The sequence below is a fragment of the Battus philenor genome, unplaced genomic scaffold, assembly GCF_028537555.1.
Source record: "Battus philenor isolate CCGP_79_NKW_IND1 unplaced genomic scaffold, ilBatPhil1.0.hap1 SCAF_3, whole genome shotgun sequence".
NCBI classification, from domain to species: Eukaryota; Metazoa; Arthropoda; class Insecta; order Lepidoptera; family Papilionidae; genus Battus; species Battus philenor.
The window spans coordinates 8,016,483-8,041,257 of NW_027181693.1; the positions used below are offsets into that span (position 1 = coordinate 8,016,483).

At 31.0% G+C, this 24,775-nt stretch overlaps 3 protein-coding genes across 9 annotated transcripts; 2 read left to right on the top strand and 1 right to left on the bottom strand.

Moving 5' to 3' along the window:
• Positions 1-3,202: 3,202 nt before the first annotated feature.
• On the top strand, positions 3,203-6,195 carry LOC137926895 (regulator of microtubule dynamics protein 1-like). The gene is made up of 4 exons (XM_068770632.1): positions 3,203-3,325; positions 3,918-4,103; positions 4,452-4,706; positions 5,245-6,195. The coding sequence occupies exons 1-4, from the start codon at positions 3,239-3,241 to the stop codon at positions 5,593-5,595; spliced, it is 879 nt and encodes a 292-aa protein (XP_068626733.1). The 5' UTR covers positions 3,203-3,238; the 3' UTR covers positions 5,596-6,195.
• Positions 6,196-8,799: 2,604 nt separating this feature from the next.
• tef (teflon) lies at positions 8,800-11,479 on the top strand. 2 transcript variants are annotated; one of them, XM_068770752.1, is made up of 3 exons: positions 8,800-9,063; positions 9,148-10,054; positions 11,129-11,479. In XM_068770752.1, exons 1-3 carry the CDS (start codon positions 8,957-8,959, stop codon positions 11,348-11,350), a joined length of 1,236 nt encoding a protein of 411 aa, XP_068626853.1. In that variant the 5' UTR covers positions 8,800-8,956; the 3' UTR covers positions 11,351-11,479. The 2 variants fall into 2 exon arrangements, with proteins under 2 accessions (XP_068626853.1, XP_068626854.1); XM_068770753.1 differs by having other exon boundaries at positions 9,151-10,054.
• Positions 11,480-13,507: 2,028 nt separating this feature from the next.
• On the bottom strand, positions 13,508-24,418 carry scramb1 (scramblase 1). 6 transcript variants are annotated; one of them, XM_068770230.1, is made up of 6 exons: positions 24,305-24,418; positions 22,761-23,115; positions 19,764-20,029; positions 17,911-18,135; positions 15,929-16,090; positions 13,508-15,032 (listed from the first exon to the last, which is right to left on the bottom strand). In XM_068770230.1, the coding sequence occupies exons 2-6, from the start codon at positions 23,098-23,100 to the stop codon at positions 14,979-14,981; spliced, it is 1,047 nt and encodes a 348-aa protein (XP_068626331.1). In that variant the 5' UTR covers positions 23,101-23,115; positions 24,305-24,418; the 3' UTR covers positions 13,508-14,978. The 6 variants fall into 6 exon arrangements, with proteins under 6 accessions (XP_068626331.1, XP_068626330.1, XP_068626328.1 ...); XM_068770229.1 differs by having other exon boundaries at positions 24,278-24,418; XM_068770227.1 differs by having other exon boundaries at positions 24,274-24,418.
• Between the last annotated feature and the right edge of the window lie 357 nt (positions 24,419-24,775).

Sequence of the window (24,775 nt, forward strand, 5' to 3'; positions counted from 1 at the left end):
TTGTCTTATATATCTAACTCATCTTTTTGTTACTAGTTAACAAATTTTTTCTTTCTTTTTGAATTATTTTTCTTTCATCAGCCAATACTTTTTCAATGTCAGCCTGAACAACATTCTCCTAAACTCAACAACATTCTCCTCTGTATGTGCTAAGTTGGAAATGTAATGCTCTAATAAAAGTTTTTCATTTCAACATGCTTAATGCAATCTATGATAAATTTAATACTAGCTTAATGATGTGTATTTCATTTGTTCTAAAATATACCTGAATGTGAACGTTAAATGTTATTCTGGAGGATGACCCGGTGCATTGATTAACAGTAACTTATTGACAGGCGATCTTTTTTTATTTGAATATCTTTTGACATCTGGGGAAAAGTAATCAAACTAATCATTGAAGGCTACCCCAGTGACCTATTCTTTTTTATTAAAGATTTAATTTATAAAGGTAGTTTATTAGGTTTTTTATTAATCAATGGCCATCAAATAGTTGCCTGAAGCATTGCATCAGCAGAGAGCTGTTACACAAGTATTAAGCCACTTATTCCTTAGGCTCATTTGTAAATTTGATCGATAGTATAAAAACAAGTATTTTAGCAAATTATGTGGGATTTTGATAAGCAACATCTGAATCGGCAGATGCACATACATTTTTATTTTAATAAAAACAAACCTACATTTAAATCTTTTGAACCATCATATTCGCAGCAAACAGTACCTTATTACTAAAGAATTAGTGACTGATTGCCTACAGCGGTAGTAACTACAGCATAATCATACTTTTTACATGGATTACTCTTTAAATTTGGGTTTAGATCCAAATCACAAGCGTTTTTTTTCCATGAAATATCTTTTAATTGAATTTGTACCGATATTGTGGCAAATCCCAAGTGCAATACTAATTTAAAATAAATTTTTAATTTTTTCTTACAGTTCCTATTATAATTCCATACAAGAAAAAAAATTAGCAACATCCAATACTGCTATGATGATGATGGTGCACAGGTAAAGGGTAAGGAAATGGTTCCTTTTGATAAATAATCTCTTAGAAACCTATTAAAACTGCCTTCATAATTTTTTAACAAAAAAAAAAAGGATAAGGACTCTTTCTTTGCCTATGTAAAACAATTGCAATGTCATGAACTTGTGGAAATTAGACACAGCAACAATGACAATATGCTGGAAACAAATACATCAGCCTAGCCCACTTGTAGTTTTTACATTAAACAATGTGGATAACACTGACAAATCACTATTAAACAGGCAATACCTGCCTACAGTAATTTCAATGTACTTGCTTACCATTATAACCATATTAGTTGCATATTGTTTAAGAAATGTATTTAACAATATTTATAAATGATCATTCATAAGCAATACAAAATAATAGAGGCAGTTTATGGTAGCACATAGTGTTATAGGCCAAAGATCATTCACAATGACAATATAGTCTGTGTATATGTACATATTAACATAAGTTCTATGGTATTGAACTTATTTTTATGATATTAAGTGTTGAAACAGTGTTCACCTTATGATAAGTAATGTAACAACCAGTTGAATTAACTAAAGTACTCTGCCTTTGATTAGGTATATTGGATTTGTTTTATTGAAAACATTAATCTTATATATACAATCCGTTTTAAATACTCTCTATATATACCAACATATTTTTATAGAATATGTACATAAAGAACTTTAAACCAATTATGTTCATAAAGACATGATATCTCTAAAAAAGATATTTATAATGTGCCAAATTAAAAGCTATGTACTAAACAAAAGACTTGGTACCTGACCAAAATGGGCTACAATCCTATATATAACACCTTTTTAAGTTGATTTATTCTTGACGCCTAAATTTTTTTATATACATAATGCACTACTTGAAACTATATACTTAATTTCTTCTACACAGGTGACAATAAACTTCAAAACAAAAGTTATACTAATCGTTTTAATGTTTTTCTAAGATTATAATAAATATTTACACTAAAAATTAGAATTTATGATATTCATGGCTTCATGCTAGTCTGTTTGGAATACGCCGAGATTAAACATCATTCTATCCGTATTATGTTCTAAAAATATGTAATTTCCTTATTTTAATTTTCACTGAAATTATGAAGTTATTAAAATTCTTGAAAATATGTAATTTATAATTTTAAAATATAATTTTGAATTAAATATCCATTGAATCGTAAATTCATAAGTATATTAAATTTTATGCCATGCTTTTTAAAACGTTGTTACATCTATAATCACAAGAGACATATCGCTAAAATCAAACGTTGGTTAAAAAAAATTACAAGACTACTTATACTAAATTGTAGCATAAAATTTAAAACTATGCGCAAAATCGTTGGCGCGAAGATACGTATGGCGCGATATGTTACATAAGTACTTTTAAAGCTAAAGGGTAGTAATGAAAATTACCTGATCTCTGCATAGTGACAACACTTTAAAACAATAATTCACAATAAAAACATGTCTATTTTACTACTTTTTAGCACTGCACTTAACTAAACTGTCAACAGTTACACCCGCCCTTGGACCGGGAAGAAATTGATTTTTGAATGTTATTGCCAATGTCGAAAATCAGTCAATTTATTAAAAATTAACTATGAAAAGATAGTAAGATGTTTTCTCAAATCAAAATTCTAATAGTTATCTTATTACAGTATATAGTCATTAGGAAGGGTATTAAAGTAAGAGAGGTCAATTTAATGACAAATTTACATCCGAAATTACACTATCCATTGCAATATCGTGAAATTATAAAATAATTTTAAAATTTATTGTACTTTAATATTTTCCTCAGATTTATTTATTTTCCTCTAGTTTAAAAATTCAGGGAAAAAAATATTTTTTGGAATTAAAAGAGCAATTCGACAAGAATCTTACCCATTTAAATTATTACAATATTTATCAAATTACTGATGTGCTAATCAGGCCATATTTTAAATAATAAAAATGATCATTATAGTTAGTATGCAATTTTTATGAAAATTACAAGAAACATTTTAAGATCAGACGAAAGGGAGTATTTAATTGACAAAAAAACACACACAACTGCTGAACTGCACTTGTGACCGTTTGTATTTTATTTTTTTGCTTTTTGGTAGATATAGTTTATGTATTATGGTTGACAGAGTAAGTGTATAAATGTAGTATAAATTTATCTCTTTTCGATGTTGTTTTTCAAAGTAGTCGTATGATATGAATAAGTTATTTTAAAATGTTCAATAACAAGATTTTATTTTTAAGATCTGCGCTAATTAGAATTGTTCGCAAACAAACAAATTTTACAAAATATATATCTGATGTAAGTGTAAACAGAATTAATTTCTGTAAACTAATGTATAAAAGTTCATTTGTGTACAATCAAATGCATTAGTAAGTCGATTAATAAATATTTCAATTGTTTTTATTATTATTTATTTATTATTATTTGCTTATATATTATTTACTTACTTATTTTTATTATTTACTTATTTATATTTTATTATTTTTTTAACGAAATAATCTTTTTTCTTGTTCTTTTAAATTGTACTAGCGTTTACAAATCTTGTACAGTGCTTTTCTAGGTTCATTATTAATTTATAATTTATTTACACAAAAAGAAACCAGCTTATATAGTTTTAAAGGTTTTTTTGTAAATTAAAACTAAAAATCTCACTGGAAAGCAGGACTTAAACATCTTTCATTATTTGAATGAATTCCAATTATTTATAAAAAATTATAAGCCTTTTTTTTTAAAATGTTATTCATTTTCAAAGTTTGAAAAATCTGGCTAATTATTCTAAAAAGTATGTTTTATTAGTGATCTGTTTTTCCAATTTGAATTCAAGCCTTCATTCATTTTTAATAATTTGTATTGCAAATATTATTTTTTTCAAGTCGCTTCAATTTTTTAGGTCCCTAATCTAAGAAATGTGAAATCAACATTCACACTGGGTATTGCAGGATTTGGTTTTTTGTGGTCAAAACCAGCTACAAAGAGTGATAAAAAAGATGATATTATAATGATCATAGAAAAAGCTGATAAAGAATTCGACAGTGGTCATTATGAAGATTGTTATCAAACACTGAACATAAGTAAGGTGGTGATATTATGCAATATTTATTTGGGTATTTAAACAAATATTATTTTTAAATAAATGATGGATTAATTATTGTTTACTGTTCCTGCAGACTTGTTTTCTTATTAAGTTTATTTATTACTGCCATAAGTCATTCTTCTTTCCATTGAAAACTATAAATTGATGTAACATATTTCAGAGTTGTTTCTTTGTACAAGGTGATTGAAAATATTTGTAAAAGATTTTTGCTGACAAATGAACTTATATGTTCCCCCTTTAAAGCATTTATTCCTATAACCGGTCACTCTGTACATCTTTTGTTACACCCTAAGTTTGAAACATTAATGGAATTATTATTTCTTATTACAGCTTCAAGATAATGTTGATGTTAGATGGCGCCTTTGCCGTGCACTTTACAATATGGCCAAAGATTCCAAATATGACCTAAATTATAGAAAGAATCTTATTACACAAGCTTATGAAATAATAGAAAATGAAATTACTAAATCCCAAGAAAACTATGCTGTTCACAAATGGTTTGCTTTGATATTAGAAGCCAAAACTAGCTATGAAGGCTATAAGGAGAGGATAAAACAACTTGACAACATAAAAGAACACATGGACGTATATATTCAGTTTTTCATATTATCATTCACCTAGGATCATTTATAGTCATTTGTGAATGTCATAGTAGAAATGCCAGTCATGCACAATTAGATAGTAACTAAACTCTGCTATACTGGGTTCCATGCGTGCCCTGTTCTGAGAAAAGCCTACAAATTTTTTTTGTAGTCTCTTTTACCACCTCTTTAACACAATATTAGAGAATTTAATTCCTAAGTGTTATTATCACTAAAAGTTTTCATACTTTTAGAGGGTTTTTTAATTTTTTTTAATGAACCTGAATTTATTGCATCATTATTTACCTTTGTAGTACTGTACACTGTTGCCCACCAAAGAACTAATAATGTTAGAAAGCCTAAAAAAAGTTAAATAAGCCTCTCTCTTATTCTTTTATTCTCTTGCTAACCTTATGACAATCTTTATTTTTCTTAAATTTATTGGTATTCTTATTCACATAAAGGAATGTCATATTGATATATTGGTTGATTAATATAAGTAGGTATGTTTATTGCTATTTATCAGTATTATATTTTTTTAGATGGCTGTTACACTTAATCCAAATGATGCAACAACTTTACATATGTTGGGCGAGTGGTGTTTTCAACTTACTGAAATGCCATGGCATCAGAGGAAAACTGCAGAACTTTTGTTTTGTCCACTTCCAACATCAAGTTATGAAGATGCTCTTGAATATTTTTTAAAAGCCGAGTCAGTGCAACCTAGGTTTTATAGCATTAATCTATTGAGGCTTGGCAACTGTTACCTAAAACTAAATAAAGAAGATCAAGCTAAATACTATTTGCAACTAGCAGCTAGTTACCCTGCTAAGTCGAATGAAGATCATAAAGCTAACAAAGAGGCAACAGAATTATTAAAAAAAATAAAATAGTTGTTTTTATTCTCAAATGTAATGCAAGAAGTGTTATCTAAGAATATGATACTGATTTTTTGAATTAGCTGTAGTATATATAGACAATCTCCTATATTGATTTATTATGAACAGAGATAAATTAAAATAGGAGTTTTCTCAAATAAAAAAGGTTATGATACTCATGAGTTTAAATGTGATTTAGAAAAAGATGATAACAATGAATTAAAAAGGGTTATTTCATTGGTGGTCTTTTTCAGTAAGGCTGTACCATCCACACTGAGTCTGTGTTACATGGACTTCATTCTACGCCTGGAATCTGCACCACTAGGTCCTAAAATACTCAAAACAGCAATCAATAGCTACAAAGTCCAAAAAACTGGACGTACTTTTCTGTAACGACGCATATTCTAATAAATATGACGTGAATGTCGTGGCTACTAAAAGCAAATCCCAGCGGAGTATAATTTCGTCTGATTTCTGATGTAAGATACAAGAACGCCATCACGCACACCTATGATCACTTCCCCTCCGACTCAATTTGATGTCAAATAAGTAAAAAATTAAAACTTGTTTCAAGAATTATGGAATAGTCTAAAGGCACTAAAGCAGTGGCGTACCTAGGGGGGGGCGGTGGGTGCGGTCCGCACCGGGCGGCACTTACCTTGGGGCGGCATTTTTCACATTTACTTATAATTGTAAAAAGCAACTTTTTCATTTCAAATTTATTTTCTTTCTTGAATAATAAATGATTATTAAAAGTTTAATATTTGATTTACATAAATTATAATTAACCTTATGATTTCGAATATTATTCCTCGGTATATTTAAATGCATTTTAGTGTAAATTTTGGATTCTAATTCAAGAACAAGATAATAATTTTATTTTATTGTATTCATTAAAATTTGTTAAATTCGTAAAAGGATCTTTACGACTTTGTTCGGCAATTTTTCCTAACCTAAATTTTTTGATGTCAGTTTATAAATGTCATTTCTTTTGAAAAGTTTGAATGATTACTTTGAAGTGATATATCAATATTTTTTTAAATCAAAAACCACTATTTGATTGACATATAATAGAAAAGGCGGCAAACTGGAGATCGCCCCGGGCGGCAAAAGTTCTAGGTACGCCACTGCACTAAAGTGAAGCATAAGGAACCATTCTTCCACTCTTTCGGGTACGCTTCCTGTAGATTCAGCCAATCTCTCGAAGATCGTAAGGTTGAAGAGCACTCTTGTGAGCTCCTAGTAAACATTGACCCAGTAACGTGCGGTGCATCTACTCCACAAATAAGTTCTTGGCCCTGATGGTATTACAAAGACTTACCATATTTCCCTGATCAACATCATCCTGTTGTTGATTCTTATTCACAGCGCGACCTTAACCAAGCTGTTCTTTTTCAAGTACATTGCGTCATGGAGAACATCCTTGCCAAGCTTTGAAAGAAGAACACCCGGGAAAACAGCTGTTTTTGGCCCGGCGAGAATAGCGATATTGAAAAAATGGCCAAAACTGCAATTTCTTGGAAAAAACTAAGATACATCGTCATACGTTAAGCAAAATAGAAAATTTGTCACCGCAGTCACACGACCGTGTCACGCATACGTACATTCACTTCTTTGAACCTTTTAAGTTCACGAACCCTTCCGCTCCGTGAACTTTGCTCGTATGAAGCTGTAAAAGCCCCTGGGCTAAAAGCAACAACTTCAACCGGCAACTTCAACTACATAAACCACTATTGAAATCAGTAAAATCACCATTAGAACATAGCAACAGTTGAAGTATATTCATACATCCCGACCTATAAGTAACTACCAGCGATAAAGTGTTTATTCGACGAAATGCTGTTAAGAAGCCTCTGCAACACTTAATGGGTCTCTCATAAAGCTAACAGACAAAGTATTCACCATGCCTTACCCTAGCCAGCAGAGTACAATATAAATCGATCGTCTCAAACCTGCATACCTTCACATAACCTAGCATACGATGACATTTTAAGTTCAACGAAGACAATTGACGAGCCAACGGGAAATATCAAGTTAATTAACCTCATCACATCCCGGCAGACGCATCGATCTACCTGCACGCTTCTTTTGAGGGGAGAGGGAGGGGCCACTGTGACTACTACTAGAACCTTTATAGTTTATCACCCTCTTGCTAACCTGTGAGTCCTAACCGATGCCAAAACAATTGACTTATTGACAGACGACGGACTGTACTGAAGCGAAGTGGTACGATAACTTATGCGCCGTGTGACTGTGGGAACTTTCCATGATATTATTTCCGTAGGTATATACAAATGGCCATGTAACTTTGATAAATACAAGTATTTCGTAATGGCATTCCGTATGGAATTGTAATGCGGTCTATTTGGTTTATATATTTTAAAAGTTTTTTTTTTTATTTCAAGCTGGATAGGTACCCTCTCTTTACTACTGAAATATTAAATAATAGCCCGAGTTTGGGGAGCCCAAGGGGTCTTCGAGCTTATTTACTTAAATAGAGGTGTAAGTTAACGTGTAATAGCGCTCTAGTATCTTAAGCCCGCGAAATATGTTAATGTCAATAAGTCAACAGTAATCTTTCGTCAAGAAAAGAAGAAAAAATTGCGTTGCAATTGCACGCCGAGTAGCATTTAGTAATATCGTCGCGTCGAGTCTAGTCGTAACTTATTTCTAAAATAACGCTCGTTACTTCTTTGTAAGATAATAGGTAAGTTGGTACTGTAACTGCAATGGGCTTAAGTACTTGAGGGTTCGGTAGGTTTGTAGTACTATGTTGGCCGCAACAATTTCAACAAGCAAACAGCGACAGTTCGAGGTTTAAATTCGACATATCGAAAATTATTCCATCAAAGTGTGCCATTACCTACATTTATTGTTATAAAGATTAGTATTATTTCAATAAATGTTTTACCTAAAATATATTAATACAAAGTACTCTGAAATTAAGTAATGTTTACTAAGGTCTGATTTGGAAACGAAGTAATAATTTTATTAAACGTAACTGTTCCCGAACAAGCAAAGACAATAAAATTAGCAACTGATGCAATTTAAATTGAAGTTAAATCATTAAAATATGTGTAATAAAAGAAGTAAAATCTTCTTATGCATATGTAAGCACAATATTATTTCAATGAATGTGGGCGTCATTTTAATGTTAATATCGCTGCTAACAATGACACTTGATACACTCTTTGGTAATGTCACTGTCAACAAGTGAAATATATCAATTTTCAAATTGAAATAGGTAGCGGTTAATTTCAAAGCACTGACTTTATATAAGGAAATAAAACAAGCATTAACTTTTAAACAAATTTAATAAGGCTGATTTAGAAAAACTATTGTTTAAGAATATTAATTGACAACTCATTTTAGAAACATGTCTATGCACAATGTTAGTGGTTTGAGCGACGATGAAGTTTTTTTCGGGAAAATTTCATTAAAAGAAGTTAAAAAACGTTTAAAATTTGATCGCTATAGTGTAACGTAAGTAAATATTATTGAGACTAGTCATTGTTTAATTACATTTACTTTACCAAATTCATCATACTTTTTTAAAATAATTTACAGCAGTGGAAATGCGGATGGCAGCGATAGCGATATCAGTGTTAAACTAATTGAAACTTGTTCTGAACCTGATCTCAACATCAAAGATTCTCTAAATTATTCAAGTTCAGACATTTCAACGGATAATGGGGCTTGTTCCAACTGGAATATTAACTCAACTAATAATAGTTTTTTGGAAATGGAAAACTTAGTTTCGGCAATAGAAATGGATAAAGTAAGCAATAAAACGGAAGCTTTAGACAATACACTTGATGTGGTGGAGTACATATTAAATAATGCACCATGCATTAAGCAGGAAAACAAAGCTAACAATATTGAAAACGTAAATGACAGTGTTGTAGGTAATGAAAAAAAAAACACTATCGAAAGTCAACTTGCTACCGATGTAATAAACAAAACTACAGGGAAACAGATAAATGTAAAAACAGAATCTATAAACATGGAAGAAATAACACTTAATTTGCCGGCAAAAATACCAAATGAAGTTATAAATAGTGATAATTTAGATAATATTTTACCAGTATCAACTCAAATTTCAAACACTACAAAAAAAATAAAAGCAGAAAATCTAAGCCCTAAAGAAAATCTAAAGCTTTGCCCTCAGAAAAAAACCCAAGAAATTTCTAAATTTAAAACCCCAAGAACACCTAATTCTGTCAAGAAACCAACTGTTCTCACTTCAAATAAAACTCCGAGCAAAGTTAACACATACCAATATATAACAAGCCCTGTAGCTGCATATATTAACCGAAGTCCTCATGTCCCATTGCTAAAAAATGTTAAGCCTACTATGCCCTTGAAAGGAACATCCTTCATCCCTAAATCAGTGAAGACCCTTGATAATAAATCCAACAAAGAGAACATCAACTTACCAACTGTTGCTTACAAATGTGCCAAAACTATTAAAGTGGTAAATATTTGTTTTGATATTAATTACATACACACAGAGAAGCAGTTTAGATGATATTTTAATTTTATTAACCAAGCACAAATATGTGAATGTTGCTGGTATTACAGTTGTCAATGATAAGTCTATATACAAGAGTTTGTCTTGGTACCACTGATATTATGACTTTGAAATTCCTTTAGTAGTTATGTCACCTTTCAATATGTTTATTCCAATTGTCACAGTCATCTTAGTGAAAGTTTGGCTCTCTCAAGCACCCACGAGTCGGAATCCTGCATGCATATTGAGTGAAAGTCCATGAGATCTTTGTCTAGGGGACTCTGCCCAATTTTGGCACTGGGTACAGGGTAATAGGTTATAGTTGTAAAGGCTAAAAAGAGGTAAATGTACAGCTTTTTGTGAACAAAAAGCTTTAAAGCTTTTATAACAATTTCAATCACCCAGTACAAAGTGATCACTCTACAATATGTAAGATTATATTATTTTTTATATTGAAATGCAACAGGTGAATTATGTCTGGCAGTACAAATTCTGCGGGGGTAGGCTTTATTTGTGTAGGAAACTAATTTTTGAAAATACTTTAATATAATATGATGACATTATTTGATACTAATGCAACCATTGATTTTTGGTGATGGTATATCATACAATTTACATAAAATTAAATGTAAATTCACTCCTTTAAAGCTTTTACAACTTTAATCAATCATCTGGTAAGTATTTGTAAATAAAATAGTACTATAACTTTTTTAAGAATCAAACATCCTTCTGCTTTTATAAAATTAGGTTTTATTTAACAATTTAAATAAAAAAAAATCAATCCATTTATATTTAATAGTTTCTATGTAGTGGTGGATATTTTATTTACAAATAATTAGATTTACCCCAAAAATTAAATCTTCTTTCTTTGGAGAATAACAAGGTTATGAATATAATTGTTTTATTGTACCTTTGTTTTGGAAAATCAGTTTCAGAATTTATACATTAAGTTAATATCAAGAAAATTTAAGAACAAAATTTAGTTAAACACAAAGAAATTAGTAGTAATGTTTACAATTATTGTTTTTTTTTGCCCAGGTTGAAAAGCCAAATGAAGAGAAATTTCCGGAAAGCCAATGGGCGAAACAGTTGATGACCTCTTTACCAAAACCAATTGTAACAAAACATATTCATAGGGAGAATATATTAACAAAGAAACCTGCAGAATCTCAATCGGAAGAAAGTTTTGCTAATCTCACCTTGCACCAGGCAGAAGTTTCAGTTTGCACACAAAAAATCTCATATAACTTAAAAAAATAGGTATCAATCAATACCTTCACATGTAGATTATTTTGTAACTTATTTATAATGTTCTAATTTTATTAAAGAAAATGAATTAATTCACAAACATACTTTTAATGAAATTACAAAACTGTTACACATTTTTTATGATGGTTGTGTGTAAAATCTATTAAATCATTGTATCGTTAATATAATAAAAGGAATATAATTTATCGAATATGTAATTATTATTATATAATATTGAGCGGCATTGTAGTTCCTAGCTAACAAATGTTCAGTTCTTAGTTTAGTAGATTCTCTCTCTCTCTCTCCTGAGCATTATTAATCCCATCTGATCACGAGGTCTACTTTCTTTATCTTCTTTCTCCACCTCGCGCGATTGAACACGTCGTTCGCGGAAACATTGCAGGCATTCGCTATGGTATCTGCCCATCTTGTTTTCGGTCTTCTTCTTCTGGGCCCAGAAATGTTGAGATCTATAGCGACATTTCTGATGTATTCAGATCTGCTCTTTACATGTCCTTACCATCTAAGCCGACTCTCTTGTAGCTTATCGGCCATGTCACTTACCCCGAGGCTACCGCGAACGTACTAGTCATGCTCTTATATATCAGGCCTTCAAGCTTCACTGGCATCCTTTGATCACAGGTAACGCCAGTTACTTTTCGCCACTTTAGCCAGCCAACTGCGATTCGGTGCTGTATACTTACTCCAAACTTACCTCCAAATTTCCTGAGTTGCGCAAAATGGTACCTAAATATTTGTAAGTACTCGTCACATGTAGTGACTTGTTGTCCATCAATGATGAGAGGGTATTCAAGTTAATTAGGTTCGTTGCACACCATGTAGTGGGTTTTCGCAACACTTAGCTGAAGACCACCTGCCTGTAACTGACGTTTCTATTCACCGAGAGCTACCTCCAACTTTTTTCGGGATGTTGTACAAACAGCTACATCGTCTGCGTAAATAAATGTCCATGGTGCTTTGTTTTGGGCATGCTCAGTAAGTGCATCTATCACCGGGCAGAAAAGGTATGGACTTGTAGAGAACCTTGGTGTACCCCTTTGGTAACCGCTATTGGTTCCGTTTGCCCCACTGCAGTTCGAATAACCGATTTCACATTTCTATACATATCGTACCTCTCAGGGATATTTTTCTTACGAAGGCTCCACCAGATTGTTGTAACAGGAACGCGATCAAATGCCTTTTCCATGTCTAAGAAAGCGATAAAGAGCGTTTGTGTTCCTGAGTAACCATGTTTATGGCAAACATGAGACCTATGGTTGAAGGCCAGGAGCAAAGCTGTACTGGTTTTTAGTTAAGGAGCTCTCAGTTCTTAACCGGGCATCGATCACTTGCTCATACAGTTTCATCGTGTGACTCATCAACTTATCCGCGATAACTGTTGCATTCATATCTACAACCCTTGCCCTTGTAGAGGGGAATGATGGTGCTTAACCACCATGCGTCTGGTAGACATGAAGTTTCCCAGGCTTTGAAAAAATAGATAAGATCTATCCCTTTATCTTCAAGGTACTTCTAAGCTTCGATGGGGATTTCGTCCGGTCCCTGATTTGTATTTGAATTTGATTTGAGTAGATTGTACACACTAAATTTATATAACATTACAATTTCTTATAAATGGTGAAAGCAAACATTTTCAGGAATCCAGCATATCCTTGGACTAAGAATCTGTTTGATATTTTACATTAATTAAACCACATTTTGTCAATGTCAGCTCAGTATCTTAACAAAGGGACCATTGTGAAATTAAAAAATATTGTTTTAATCAAATAAACAAACTGGCCGAAAATCCTAATAAAAACGTATCAAAACAGATTTTAGTTGTTTATGTCTGTATATACACACACACGATGCATATGTTGTGTGTGTGTATATATATATATATATATATATATATATATATATATATATATGTACAACAAACACCAATTATGAATTTATAGCTTAGACAGTTGTATGTAATGTCCCTCATTTTTCATTGATCCAATTCTGAATCAGTTGTGTAATTTCCCGATTGTGTTGTACCAATTACATCTCTAGCGGACCAGTAATTTAGTCCAAGTTGATAATAAAACCACAACTAAGCATTTACCAAGTTTATATTCATTTAATGTTTACATTGTTTCACACCTTAATCTAGATTAGAATATTTTCCGTCATAAACATCATATAGCATGCATTAAGAAAGTATAATGTGATCATGAATTATATTCCACTAATAATTAAATGTTTCAAAAATATACATTAGTAGTAATAGTATGCATAGTCATTTAAATTATGGAAAGTAATAAAAAGTTGAACATATAAATGCAGTGAAAAGATAATCACAAATAATGTCATAAGATATAGGAAACAAGTGAATAACATGAGCATATATTTGTTTATTTTTCAAGTTTTTAATTTACCAATGTGATATTTATTATACTAGACGGTTATTATACTGCTTCAAAATTTTCACAACTATAGTATGATTAAAACAATCCTCAAAAGCCCTTAGCAAAAATGAGCATATTGCAGTCGATCGTCAAAAATTTGTTTAAAAAAGATTAAATTTAGAAAGCATCAGTATGATGCCTGATATACACAGCTATCACATCTCTATTTTTTTCTACCACTATTTGTATTTAGCTTTTTTGGCTTCATTCCATAAAACATGAGAGATAAACGCATTCAATTACATTTATGTAAATAAAGTGTATTTAATTTCAAAGGTCGGACTGTTACACTTACCAGATTGGATTAATTGTATGTAACTCAAAAGTCAGTATTTTTTAATTTAAATGTTATTTTGTATAGGTCTATTGATGTGTGAAATTACAATCTACTAAACCAGTTCTCAGAGTGATTCACATGGACCCCCAGGAATATATGGTAATCTAATCTTCAAATTTTTTGTTAAGTTTCAGACATTTGGCAGAAATGTGCAGGAGCTCCACCAGAACCAGCAAAATTTCGAAAGTGGTCTATGAGAAAAAAAAGTTTGCAAACCTTTCTAAACAATAGGCAAGATTTAATGCGAAACATTGTTAATTATCAATGAACATAACAAATAAAATAAAAATATATATTGTAAAAAAGATATAACATATTGTGTTTAATATACTTAAGTGTTAGGAAATAAGAAATACTAATTTTAAACAATAGAGCACCAAATGGGAATATGTTTCTCTTAAAACTGTCATAAATATATTTATCTTGAACCAACTTAAATTATGACAAGTTTTAGTAAAAATACAGGTATTTATTATAAAAAATAATTTGTATAAAAAACAAGATAAATGTTATCGGTTTACTTTCTTATCAACTAATTTTCTAGATTATACTGTAAATATTCAAAAAGTAACAGAGTAAAAAATGCAGTAAAGCTTTAAGTTTTAGTAGCATAAGATAAAAGCGTTTTCAAACCTTAGGTTTCATTTGTGCTAATATTCTCTATAGAGACTTTCTCTATATGTGTATGAATTGCCACAAGAGTTAACTCGTAATTTAGCACATAGTTAAATATATAGTTAAAATTAACATAAATTCGAGATCTACAAAGATCATAAGACTACATTGGTTACATGTATATTTGAAAAATTATACGTATCTTAACATTACACGAGTATTATACGTGTCCCTCTTAGAATTCCACCCTGGTATTTTCATTTTTGCCTTTTTCGAAGAACATGAAATCCTGAAAATAAATTTATTATAGGTCATAGTGAATTACTGGGAATATTTGTCATAATGTCTAAGTCACATGTAGTTGACAAATTTATGAACATAAAATATAAAAAGACTTTAAATCAACTAATCAACTACTTGCCTATATAGACAATGTCGCCATATGGTCATCATGATCAAGGCCAAGGCCAGTGTAATTATTGATCTAATAAGTCATATTTTTTTTTGCTATGAGTGTAGATGATGAAAATTCCCTAAAGTGTGCACTCTTAATGCTATTATCACTTGCTACAATGTGAAAGATGTGCGTTTCGTTACTTTATAGCATTAAAAAAATTAAATTATCTATAGTTCAAGACTGGCCAGTATTTTTTTATTTCAACCAAATTGTTATGAACATGTATATGTTCTATCAATTGGATATAGAACAGAATTATTTATGTACAATAAAGTACAAAGATATTTTATTTAGTGTACTTATAAAGGTATGAATAAGAACAAATAATTTATTCTTGAATATTTTTTGTCGCCAATGAGTAAATTAAACTAAGCAACTTGCGCAATGGTCTTTAAAGTACACTATGAGGTTAACTCGCTTATTAGTCCTGACTTAACTAATTAAAAAAGGCTTAATGGATTCCCCAATGATGTAAAACTGGGTTTTGCTTTGAAATCAAACTTGAGTCAAAACATCCTATCATCACCATTTCAGCCATATGACGTCCTCAGCTAAACTTAGGCCGTCCCAACAGGATCAGTTGGAAGCAGCTATTAACAAACATTTTGCAGTGAACTAAACCCGGTTATCTAACCACCTTGTGCGTGGATATTCTATGATATGCTTCTTTACTCATTCCTTATGATGAAAATCTTCACTAAGTGTTATCTTATATTATTGATACTTACTATCAAAAAGCATGCACCCAATAAGACTGCCTTTATCCTCACATCCAAATCCATTGGAAAGGTTATACCAAAGTAGTCGGAGTCTGTGAAGAACTCTCGTGCGAGTCCTGACCATTGCTTAGTTATCTTACCAACTTTAGTTTCGCCGTCTTTTGAATATACCTGTAATTGTTACACGGTGTTTTTATGCTAATTTGGTTTTATTATGAAATGTTACTTGTATTTTACACAAATCTAATATAAGCTTTCATAGAAAATTTGTTGTGAAGAATATAGATATTCATATTTCAAGTTGACATGCTTGCAAGCAAATACTGTTGTATTGCCTTTATAATATTAAATGTTTACAATATATAAACCCAAACATACTTATAGTGTATTACAGTTTCCGTAAGCATTTAAACCAGTGATTCCTAAAGTGGTCTATATCGCCCCTCTAGGGGTCTATGACAACCTGCAAGGGGTCTATGTCAGCGAAAAAAAATTTGGGGGTCCATGAAATGAAAATGGGGGTCCACGATATTGGATCTCAACACATACACTGATAGTACCTATTTACTTACATCATACTATCTTATAATATCAAAACCCCAAATGTTGATAATTTATTATTAAAGCATCAGGTTCATCCTTCTCACTAAAAATATTGACTCACTGTTTATGTTTTTTTTATTTATAGTTTACTTTAAGTTTATTAATGTTACGTATATTTTACATGACAGATACAAAATTTTATTTTGAGTAGTTTTAATTTAAATTTGATTAAAAAATGTATAAATTAACATGTGTTTTTACTTTAAGTTTTTAACACTAAACTTCACATCAGTTAAAAATTTACAGGAAATCAATATCAGGTAAGTAGGGGGTCTACCCAACACGGAAATACATGGTAAGGGGTCTACGACACCAAAAAGTTTGGGGAACTCTGATTTAAACCTTTCCCATTTAGGTACAGTTACAATAATAAGTAATAAAAGTATGTATCTCCAGTAAACTAGTTACTAGTACCATTGTTCAATGCTTAACAAACTATGTTTTTGTTCAGTTATATTTAGACTTTACTGTAAAAGAAAATATATTAAATAAACTATAATGGAAAAAAAAATACGGAACAACTTTCACATATGTTAAAGCAATAAAAGCCACCTGAAATACTTGTAAGAGATTTACACTTATGTGCTGACTCAACACAATATATCTTCCAACATAAGGCTTAGAGATTTGAAACTTGGTAGGAGTATATTAATTTCGCCGAGTAGAAGTATGATACGAACAGACCTACTAAATTCTACTCCCTAACAGAGATTGAGGCGTTTAATAAAAATGCATAATTACTGCCTAAACGCATAATTTTTATGAAACTAGCCTGAAGAGAGGTGTGAGCGATCATGAAAAATGTTTAATTTCAAATGATACCACATATATATAAAATTTTGCCAGAATATTATTTTTGCCATGTAAAAAATAACCAACAAAAGATTTTATTAAATTACACCATTGGCTTTCAATAAAACGCACCCCAACTCATTATATAAGAACGCGTCTATTTTTCTACTCTCTCTTTAGATTCCGCGTGTGTGTCTCTATCTTTGACGCGCTGCAATACCGGCTAGATGCGTCGCTAATACCGCTATAGTAATAAAAGAATTATTGTAACTTTGATTGACATTGATGCTGTGATATTTTACTACACGTTTAAACCATCTGACAAGTGTTTTCATTACATCGGACTACCTACTATGGGACAGATGACTGTGCCCAACATCCAGCACACCCACGAAAGTTACGGCGGGTTACGCAAAGCGCTCGGGGACAGATAGTATATAAAAAGTAGACTAAACACGAAAAGATATTCACTTTTGCACATAAATACTGTAAGATGTGTATGTCATTGCAATCTAGGTATACACACTTTGTAAAAGTATCATAAACAAGATGTTTCAGAGGGTAGTTTTTGATTTAAATATTTAAATTAAACTCACATGAAATTCTACGTCCCCACAAATTGAGAATGTACAGCAAGGGCCTTTGATTCTTAGTACAACATCTCCAGCTGCGTTCTTGATCACATATGATGGTTGAAAAATAGACCATTCCTGTTCAATCGATCCAATGACTGTTCCCGGAGGAGCTGTTACTTCCATGCTTTGTAACCAGCAAGGGCAACAACAAGAGTCACATGCTAGGGGACGATGCAAATGTATAACCTGAAATAAATATAATCCAGGAATTAATTACCACACGAAATAGCTGTTTTGTGACATATATATATATGTATAGACAAACATTTTTCTTTAATTAATGTTCAGTGGTTAGCCTTGTTAATCAATGTAACATATTTTAGAGTTACTCTTTATACAGTGATGATTGGAAATAGATCTAAAGCTTTTCCACTTCTAACCAGTCACCCTGAAATTAAAACAATATTTACATTGACAGAACATCAAATTTCAATTTCTTATATAAAATATTTCAGATTTCCAAGGATGTCAGGATGGTAATAATGGCTTGTTACCAGGTAAATCAACACCTAATTATAAACAAGGATGTCATTAAAAAGAAACTCATTTTCTATTCCCTGTGCTTAGCTTATAACAATATTTCGTGTACTGTGCATGAAGAATTCCATATTATAAAATGCAGACGAAGAAAAATGTAATGCCAGACTGGAAATCTTATTTTTTGCCTATATATATCATACAAAAAATACATACAATTAATTCAGCAAGTTATTATTCCTAACGATACGTAAATGCCTAAAATTTCATATTGATTTCTTAAAATATTTAGCATATTTATGCGGATCAATTATTCATAAATAGTTCGAAATTTTTTTATTAAGTTGTTTTTATAAAGTTCACCTTACTACAATAACGCTTCGTAATTTAAGCGTGATTTGTTAAGTATTTGCAATTTCTTATTAAAATGATCAACGCAGTTATAATTACTTTTATTGAAATTATTATTTCTTTTTTTTTATAAATATTTTCTTTTTTTATTGATAATATTATATTGAAAATCATCGCTTGTCAGCTGTTAAAGAAACTATGTTATATCTAGGAAAAATCTATTCCGACGAAACGTAAACGAAGCTAAACTGTTAAATATTTAAAACTTGTTTAATGTAGTAGTAGAACGTAAATCTTAATTTTATTGTCACGTCTTGTAGATAATCCTTTGTTTTGTTTAAAACATAAGTTTCTTGACGTTTGGACGATAATGTATGTTAATAATTTTACTTTTTTACAGATTAAAAAAAACGGCAATTTTTTATATATTTTGACATTCACGTCAAATTGGCGCACTGCAAGGCATAGACCTCCCGTAAAGATTGCCACAATGACTGGTCTTGCGCTTCCCGCGTCCAATGACCTCCACGACATTGATTATGTTGCCGGCCCGTGGTCCGTGTCGGTTAGTGGGGGGGCTGCGGGCTCGTGGTCGCCACTCGAGAACCTTACAGCACCAATGGCCTTCCGATGCACGAGCTTTGTGCCACTTCAGATGGGCAAGCTTTCTTTTAAGGTTCAATATCACCTCTCTGATCCATAGGTCAATTTTTATTTGCAATAAATTATTGAAAAAACATATTTACTGTTAAATTGTCATTTTGTTGTCATCGCTGTGTTTAAATTGTCATTTATAGAGAATCGCAGGTGGAAATGGAATCCAAAATTAATTATATATTATATATATATATAGCAGTAAAATGAGTATTCTGTAAAGGTGCTTTATCTTTAACACACATCACATAAATAGAAAAACTGCATTATTATAAATGCCGCAAAGTAATTTACGTATAGCGTTATCTATTAATATTTCGAACAGTCATCACCTCGTTTTGGAAATTATCCATGATTTTCATTTCAAACGGCCGCATAGGACCACAGCAGTTCCTAGTGCAGCAATCATTGTCTTCAACTGCATAGTAAACTTTTTGTCCAACATTGTTTTTCACTGTATACTTATTATTTGTTTCAAATCCAGTAAAAGCTTCGAGCAGTTCTACTTTTTGGTGCATCAGCAGCTGGTCAATCATAGATAGGTATTCCAAACCTGGAGGGCAATTGCTGAGCCCTCGAGGAATAGTCATCCAACCACCTGAAATAACACAGAACTTGTGATAGTAAAAGAGTTAGGTGGTTAATAGTCGTATTTACCTACATATGATAAGACGTGATTACAAGATATGTAACACAAACAAATAGAATGTAATGTAATGTACTAAATACAATTATGTAATTAAAACAAATTTGTGTAGAATTTTTATAAGTGAGGAATTTGATAGGCTCAGTTATACAAGGTGATTAAATCTAAATGCATTAAAGAGGGAATGTGTAGCTCATTTATCTGCAAAAATTATTATATTAGACAGAAAATGGATTTTATGTTCACTCCTTTAAAGCTTTTACATTAATAACCAATCAACATGTAGACAATATTGAAGAATTAAGTGTGTAGTTTCATACAATATTTAAATGATTAAATGAGAATATTAAATAAATCCTTAGAGACCACGCATTTTATTATGACAAACATTTCTTATAAAAGTGTTTGAAAATATATTTGTTACAGTACCACAAACATTTTTGTTATTTTATAAAAATTAGTATTTAATATCCTCCACCAAATCCCGGTTGGTCTTAAATATGATGAACCTCTTTTCCTCTTCAGTTAAAAATTGTTCATAGCCAGTGTGGCGTGATTTAAAAAGGTTACGAAATATTCTCGAAATGGTCCTCTTGGCACTTGATGTACTCAGCGTTTGAATGTATACAATATAACGACTTCTCAATTTTTCAAAATTACACTTTCTAGAAAAATATTTCTTATTTTTCCACCATTTAATATTATTTGTTACTTGATCCTTATTACACAAATCTTCCTCCAAAATATCAAATGGACGTTCAATATATTCAATCACCATGTTCTTTGAATAAACCTTCACAAGATTTAGAGACAATTCTTTTAAAATTAATAACGAACACAGGTATACACTAACACCATATCACAACAAAGTGATAATTTGTTACTATTGCAGAAGTATAAATATCCTTATCAGAGTAAGGAGTCATTAACTTGTATGTATAAGATGATAGGAAAGGGCAACATATTGAAAACAAAATTTTATTATTACTATTGACACATTTTATATGCAGAAACATGACCATAATGTGGGTCTTAATTGAAGTTGTTTCAAAAAATCACATAATTTTTGTATATCATTGGCTTCAGACATGTGCAGACATAGCAGAACAGAATCTCTATGAGAATTAACTTTCCAAGTCAAAGACACTTTGTGAAATTATAGTAAAAATTATTTATTTTTATAGTGAGAGTTTAAATAAAATAACATTAATTCAAAAATGTAATTTTGAATTAAATGCCTAATTTGTCTCTGATTTAATAAGTAAATTATTTGTAAAGAAATAGAACTAAAAGTATGAACAATCAAATTTAAATCAATAAAGGAGAAAGGTTTTTATACAAGCATTGGTTGTTGCAATTAATAACAGCACACACTTTTGTATGGTATAATCTATTCCAATTAGTGAGGTAAGCTTTGCCAAGTGAATGACTTATAAGTCAAAGTCTATATAATAAATAATGAGTATGTTTTATGGTTTCCAATGAAATGATTTTTTTAAAGGCCACTTTTTTTAAGGGCCTCTAGTACTACCCCTGAATTAGGTACATGGGGACTATTTTTACAAAATATTTTTACAAAATATTTTTTTTCACAGATTTTTTAAAAAGCATTCTCATCTTTTTTTTATCTCAGTGCATCTTTTATTCTTGACAAATCTTTTCATTCCTTTAATTTTTAATAATCCAATAAAATGTTCTCTGTAAACACTCTCTATTGAAATTCATGAATAAAACCTTGCAAGATTGTTTATTGATTAGTTTTTAGCAGAGGACTGTCATATGTGGCTATTGCTTGAACATCTGCTATATTAACAACAGCGTCCGATTTATGATACTTCCTTTCAGCAACAGATTGTCAGCTGATAGCTACACTCCTGTGATGACACTTGTCCATTTTGCTGCCACTAGTGACAACAACTTAAAACCAGCATCGTTATCAGGGACCTTTAATTGGACCTTTAGGTTGATCTTGTTAGTATTTTATGTACTACATGACCAATTCTAAGGTAAGCATGAGCCTCTGAAGTAATTTGAATACCGTGTCTTTTTTAAGCAGATATTAAACCAGTGAATAACATCCTTCGTTGATAGGCACTGGTATGCTGCCCATTGAGATTCACACTGTAGATTTACTGTCACATATCATTTTATTATCCATAAAGGCTTGAAATATTAAGGCGGTACTGCTCTGCTCATCTTTAGGTGGTCACCACACTTGATGTGATTCTTTGAGAAGGGCATGGGTTCTCTCCCATTGAAGATATCCCTATAACCTTTTTCCTTGTCTGTAATAATCGCTGACACCCCAAGAAAACCTAAGGTTGCAATGCAGTCTTTATATCTGTGCATCGGAACCTGCAACAGTTGATGCGCGGCTGGGGCGCATGCTTAATAACAATAATATCATGACAGGTATGTATATTTCTTTTTATATATTTAATTTTTACTTACAAATTGTTTGTGATCTTTGTTTTAATTTTTCATTGACGTTTTTGCTGCCAAAAATTACAACTAATATACTAGAAAAAAATAGATAGCAACATGTTTAAGTGTACTGTGTCAAGCAAATAATAACAAACTAACTTCTAAATTCTCATCTATGATGATGAGTTATAATTGTTTGTTTATATGAGATTTTATCTGAAATGTAAATATCAATGATAATATATAAAAATTTGCATACCTGGTGGACCTTGAGGCACTGGTTGTTGAACAATTGGTGCAGGGTAGCCGGATTGCGGATGAGGATATCCAGGTGCATAACCTGGTTGAAAGCCAGGTTGAAATCCTTGTTGGAAACCAGGTTGAAATCCTGGTTGGAATCCAGAATGCATTCCTGGTAAAGGCTGAGCCCCAGGTGGTAGGGTAGGACCTGGGTGAGGTCCTTGGTTTGGTGGAGGTCCAGGATAACCACCTTGTGGATTCATAGGATAACTTTCATTTACTTTTCCTCCTTCTGCTGGTGGCTCATAGCCCTGCCCAGGGGGAAAATTAGGGCTGTATGGTGTTGGTTTATGAGACATGCCTTCAATGTTAATCTGTAAACATATTTATGATAAACAAGTTTTTAAAGTCAACATAGTAGTTTTTTTGAAAAGACATATTTATAGATGGTTATTTAAATTGAATTTGCTTTCAAACATGAGCTATAGAAGACTACAGAAATAAAATATGGTAAAACAATATTTTTTAAGTTACCCATAAATCTTCAGCCACCAAATGACAAAGTTCTTTAATATTGGTTACATTTATTATCATTTTTACTTTTTACATTTTTCTTATTGTAATTCTTTATTTTATTTCTGTTTGCCTGTATGGTATGTAATTAAACATCATTATCATTCACCTAGGTTACTTGTTGCTAAAATTCAACCACTTTATATTATTTTTCTGTCTTAAATTATCAAGTAATTCTGTGATCTACATGTACAATGTGTGCATGTCTTGTATTTGCAACAAATAGGTGGCACGGTGGGTTACTATTTATCTCTAATTCATATATCTTAGCATAATCAATTCTAATTCATTTATCTGACCTAATATTTTACATTATTACAATTTACTTAATTATACTTGTTTTAAATTTCATGTTATTTAGTATCCTAACTATCCGACAATGGTTTGGTCATAGCCAGTGCTGCAGTTATACCAAGATACACTGTACTGCTGTTTCTAGCCAGAGCCTCATTAACCTCTTTAATTTTGCCAAGACAAAAATAAGAAATTTAGTTCACACACAGTTTAGAAATTACTTCTAATACCAATAAAAATCGTCACTTTCTAGGATTAAAATCATAACATTTTACTTTCACAACAAAAATTAGAAATAGACTCTATTTTTAGACTTTTCTAATAAAAATTTATACTTAACAAAAGATCTAGTCTATCCAATCGCTACTGTGAACGTAAAAAGAACTGAATCTCCTGGTTGTGATGGACATCAAAGTATACAAGAAAAAAACGATTAATTTTAGTGATACCAAGAAATAGAGGTAGTAAAGGAATCAAAACAATAATAGGAATGGTAAGAAATTAAAAACTTATTCAAGCAAAGTAGAATACATTTAGCTCACAAAAAATACAAAAATAACTAGTTATTCTAATAGTATACTTATAGACATGTAGCCGGGATGTGCAAAAAAATCAGATACATAATAGCTGAAACTATCGAAGATCGCAAGTTTTAAAAATCCTACCTGCCTTATAATTTACTTCGTAGTAACTTACAAATATAGGATTACAGCAATTACCGACAGTTTAACAAATACTTTATTTGAGATATAAAAGGTAAGAACAGAAATATCAAATCCGTCAAAACATAATAATAGCTCGAACGCAATTGTCAAATTTAGTCAGAGGTCATAGATATTAATGAAACTGACAGCAACCAGTTTCTGCACTCCGTAAATGACAATTGCTAAATTTAACAAAATATTAGTTTTAATATTGTAGATCTATGTTTATCTAATCGTTGTAATATTAGCAATAATTTCTTTTAAAATTATGAGAAATATTTAAATTAGATGCATCAAACTTTACAAAACCTTATTAATATATTGGTTATTCAGCATAGAATTATATTCCATAAATTATTTTTCTAGATGGTTTTAAGGAGGTGTTATTTATTTTCAAACGATTATCAGTGTTGCCCGTTAAAATTGAAAGCATTTCCGGTTTAATGTAGCACTATAATTAAAT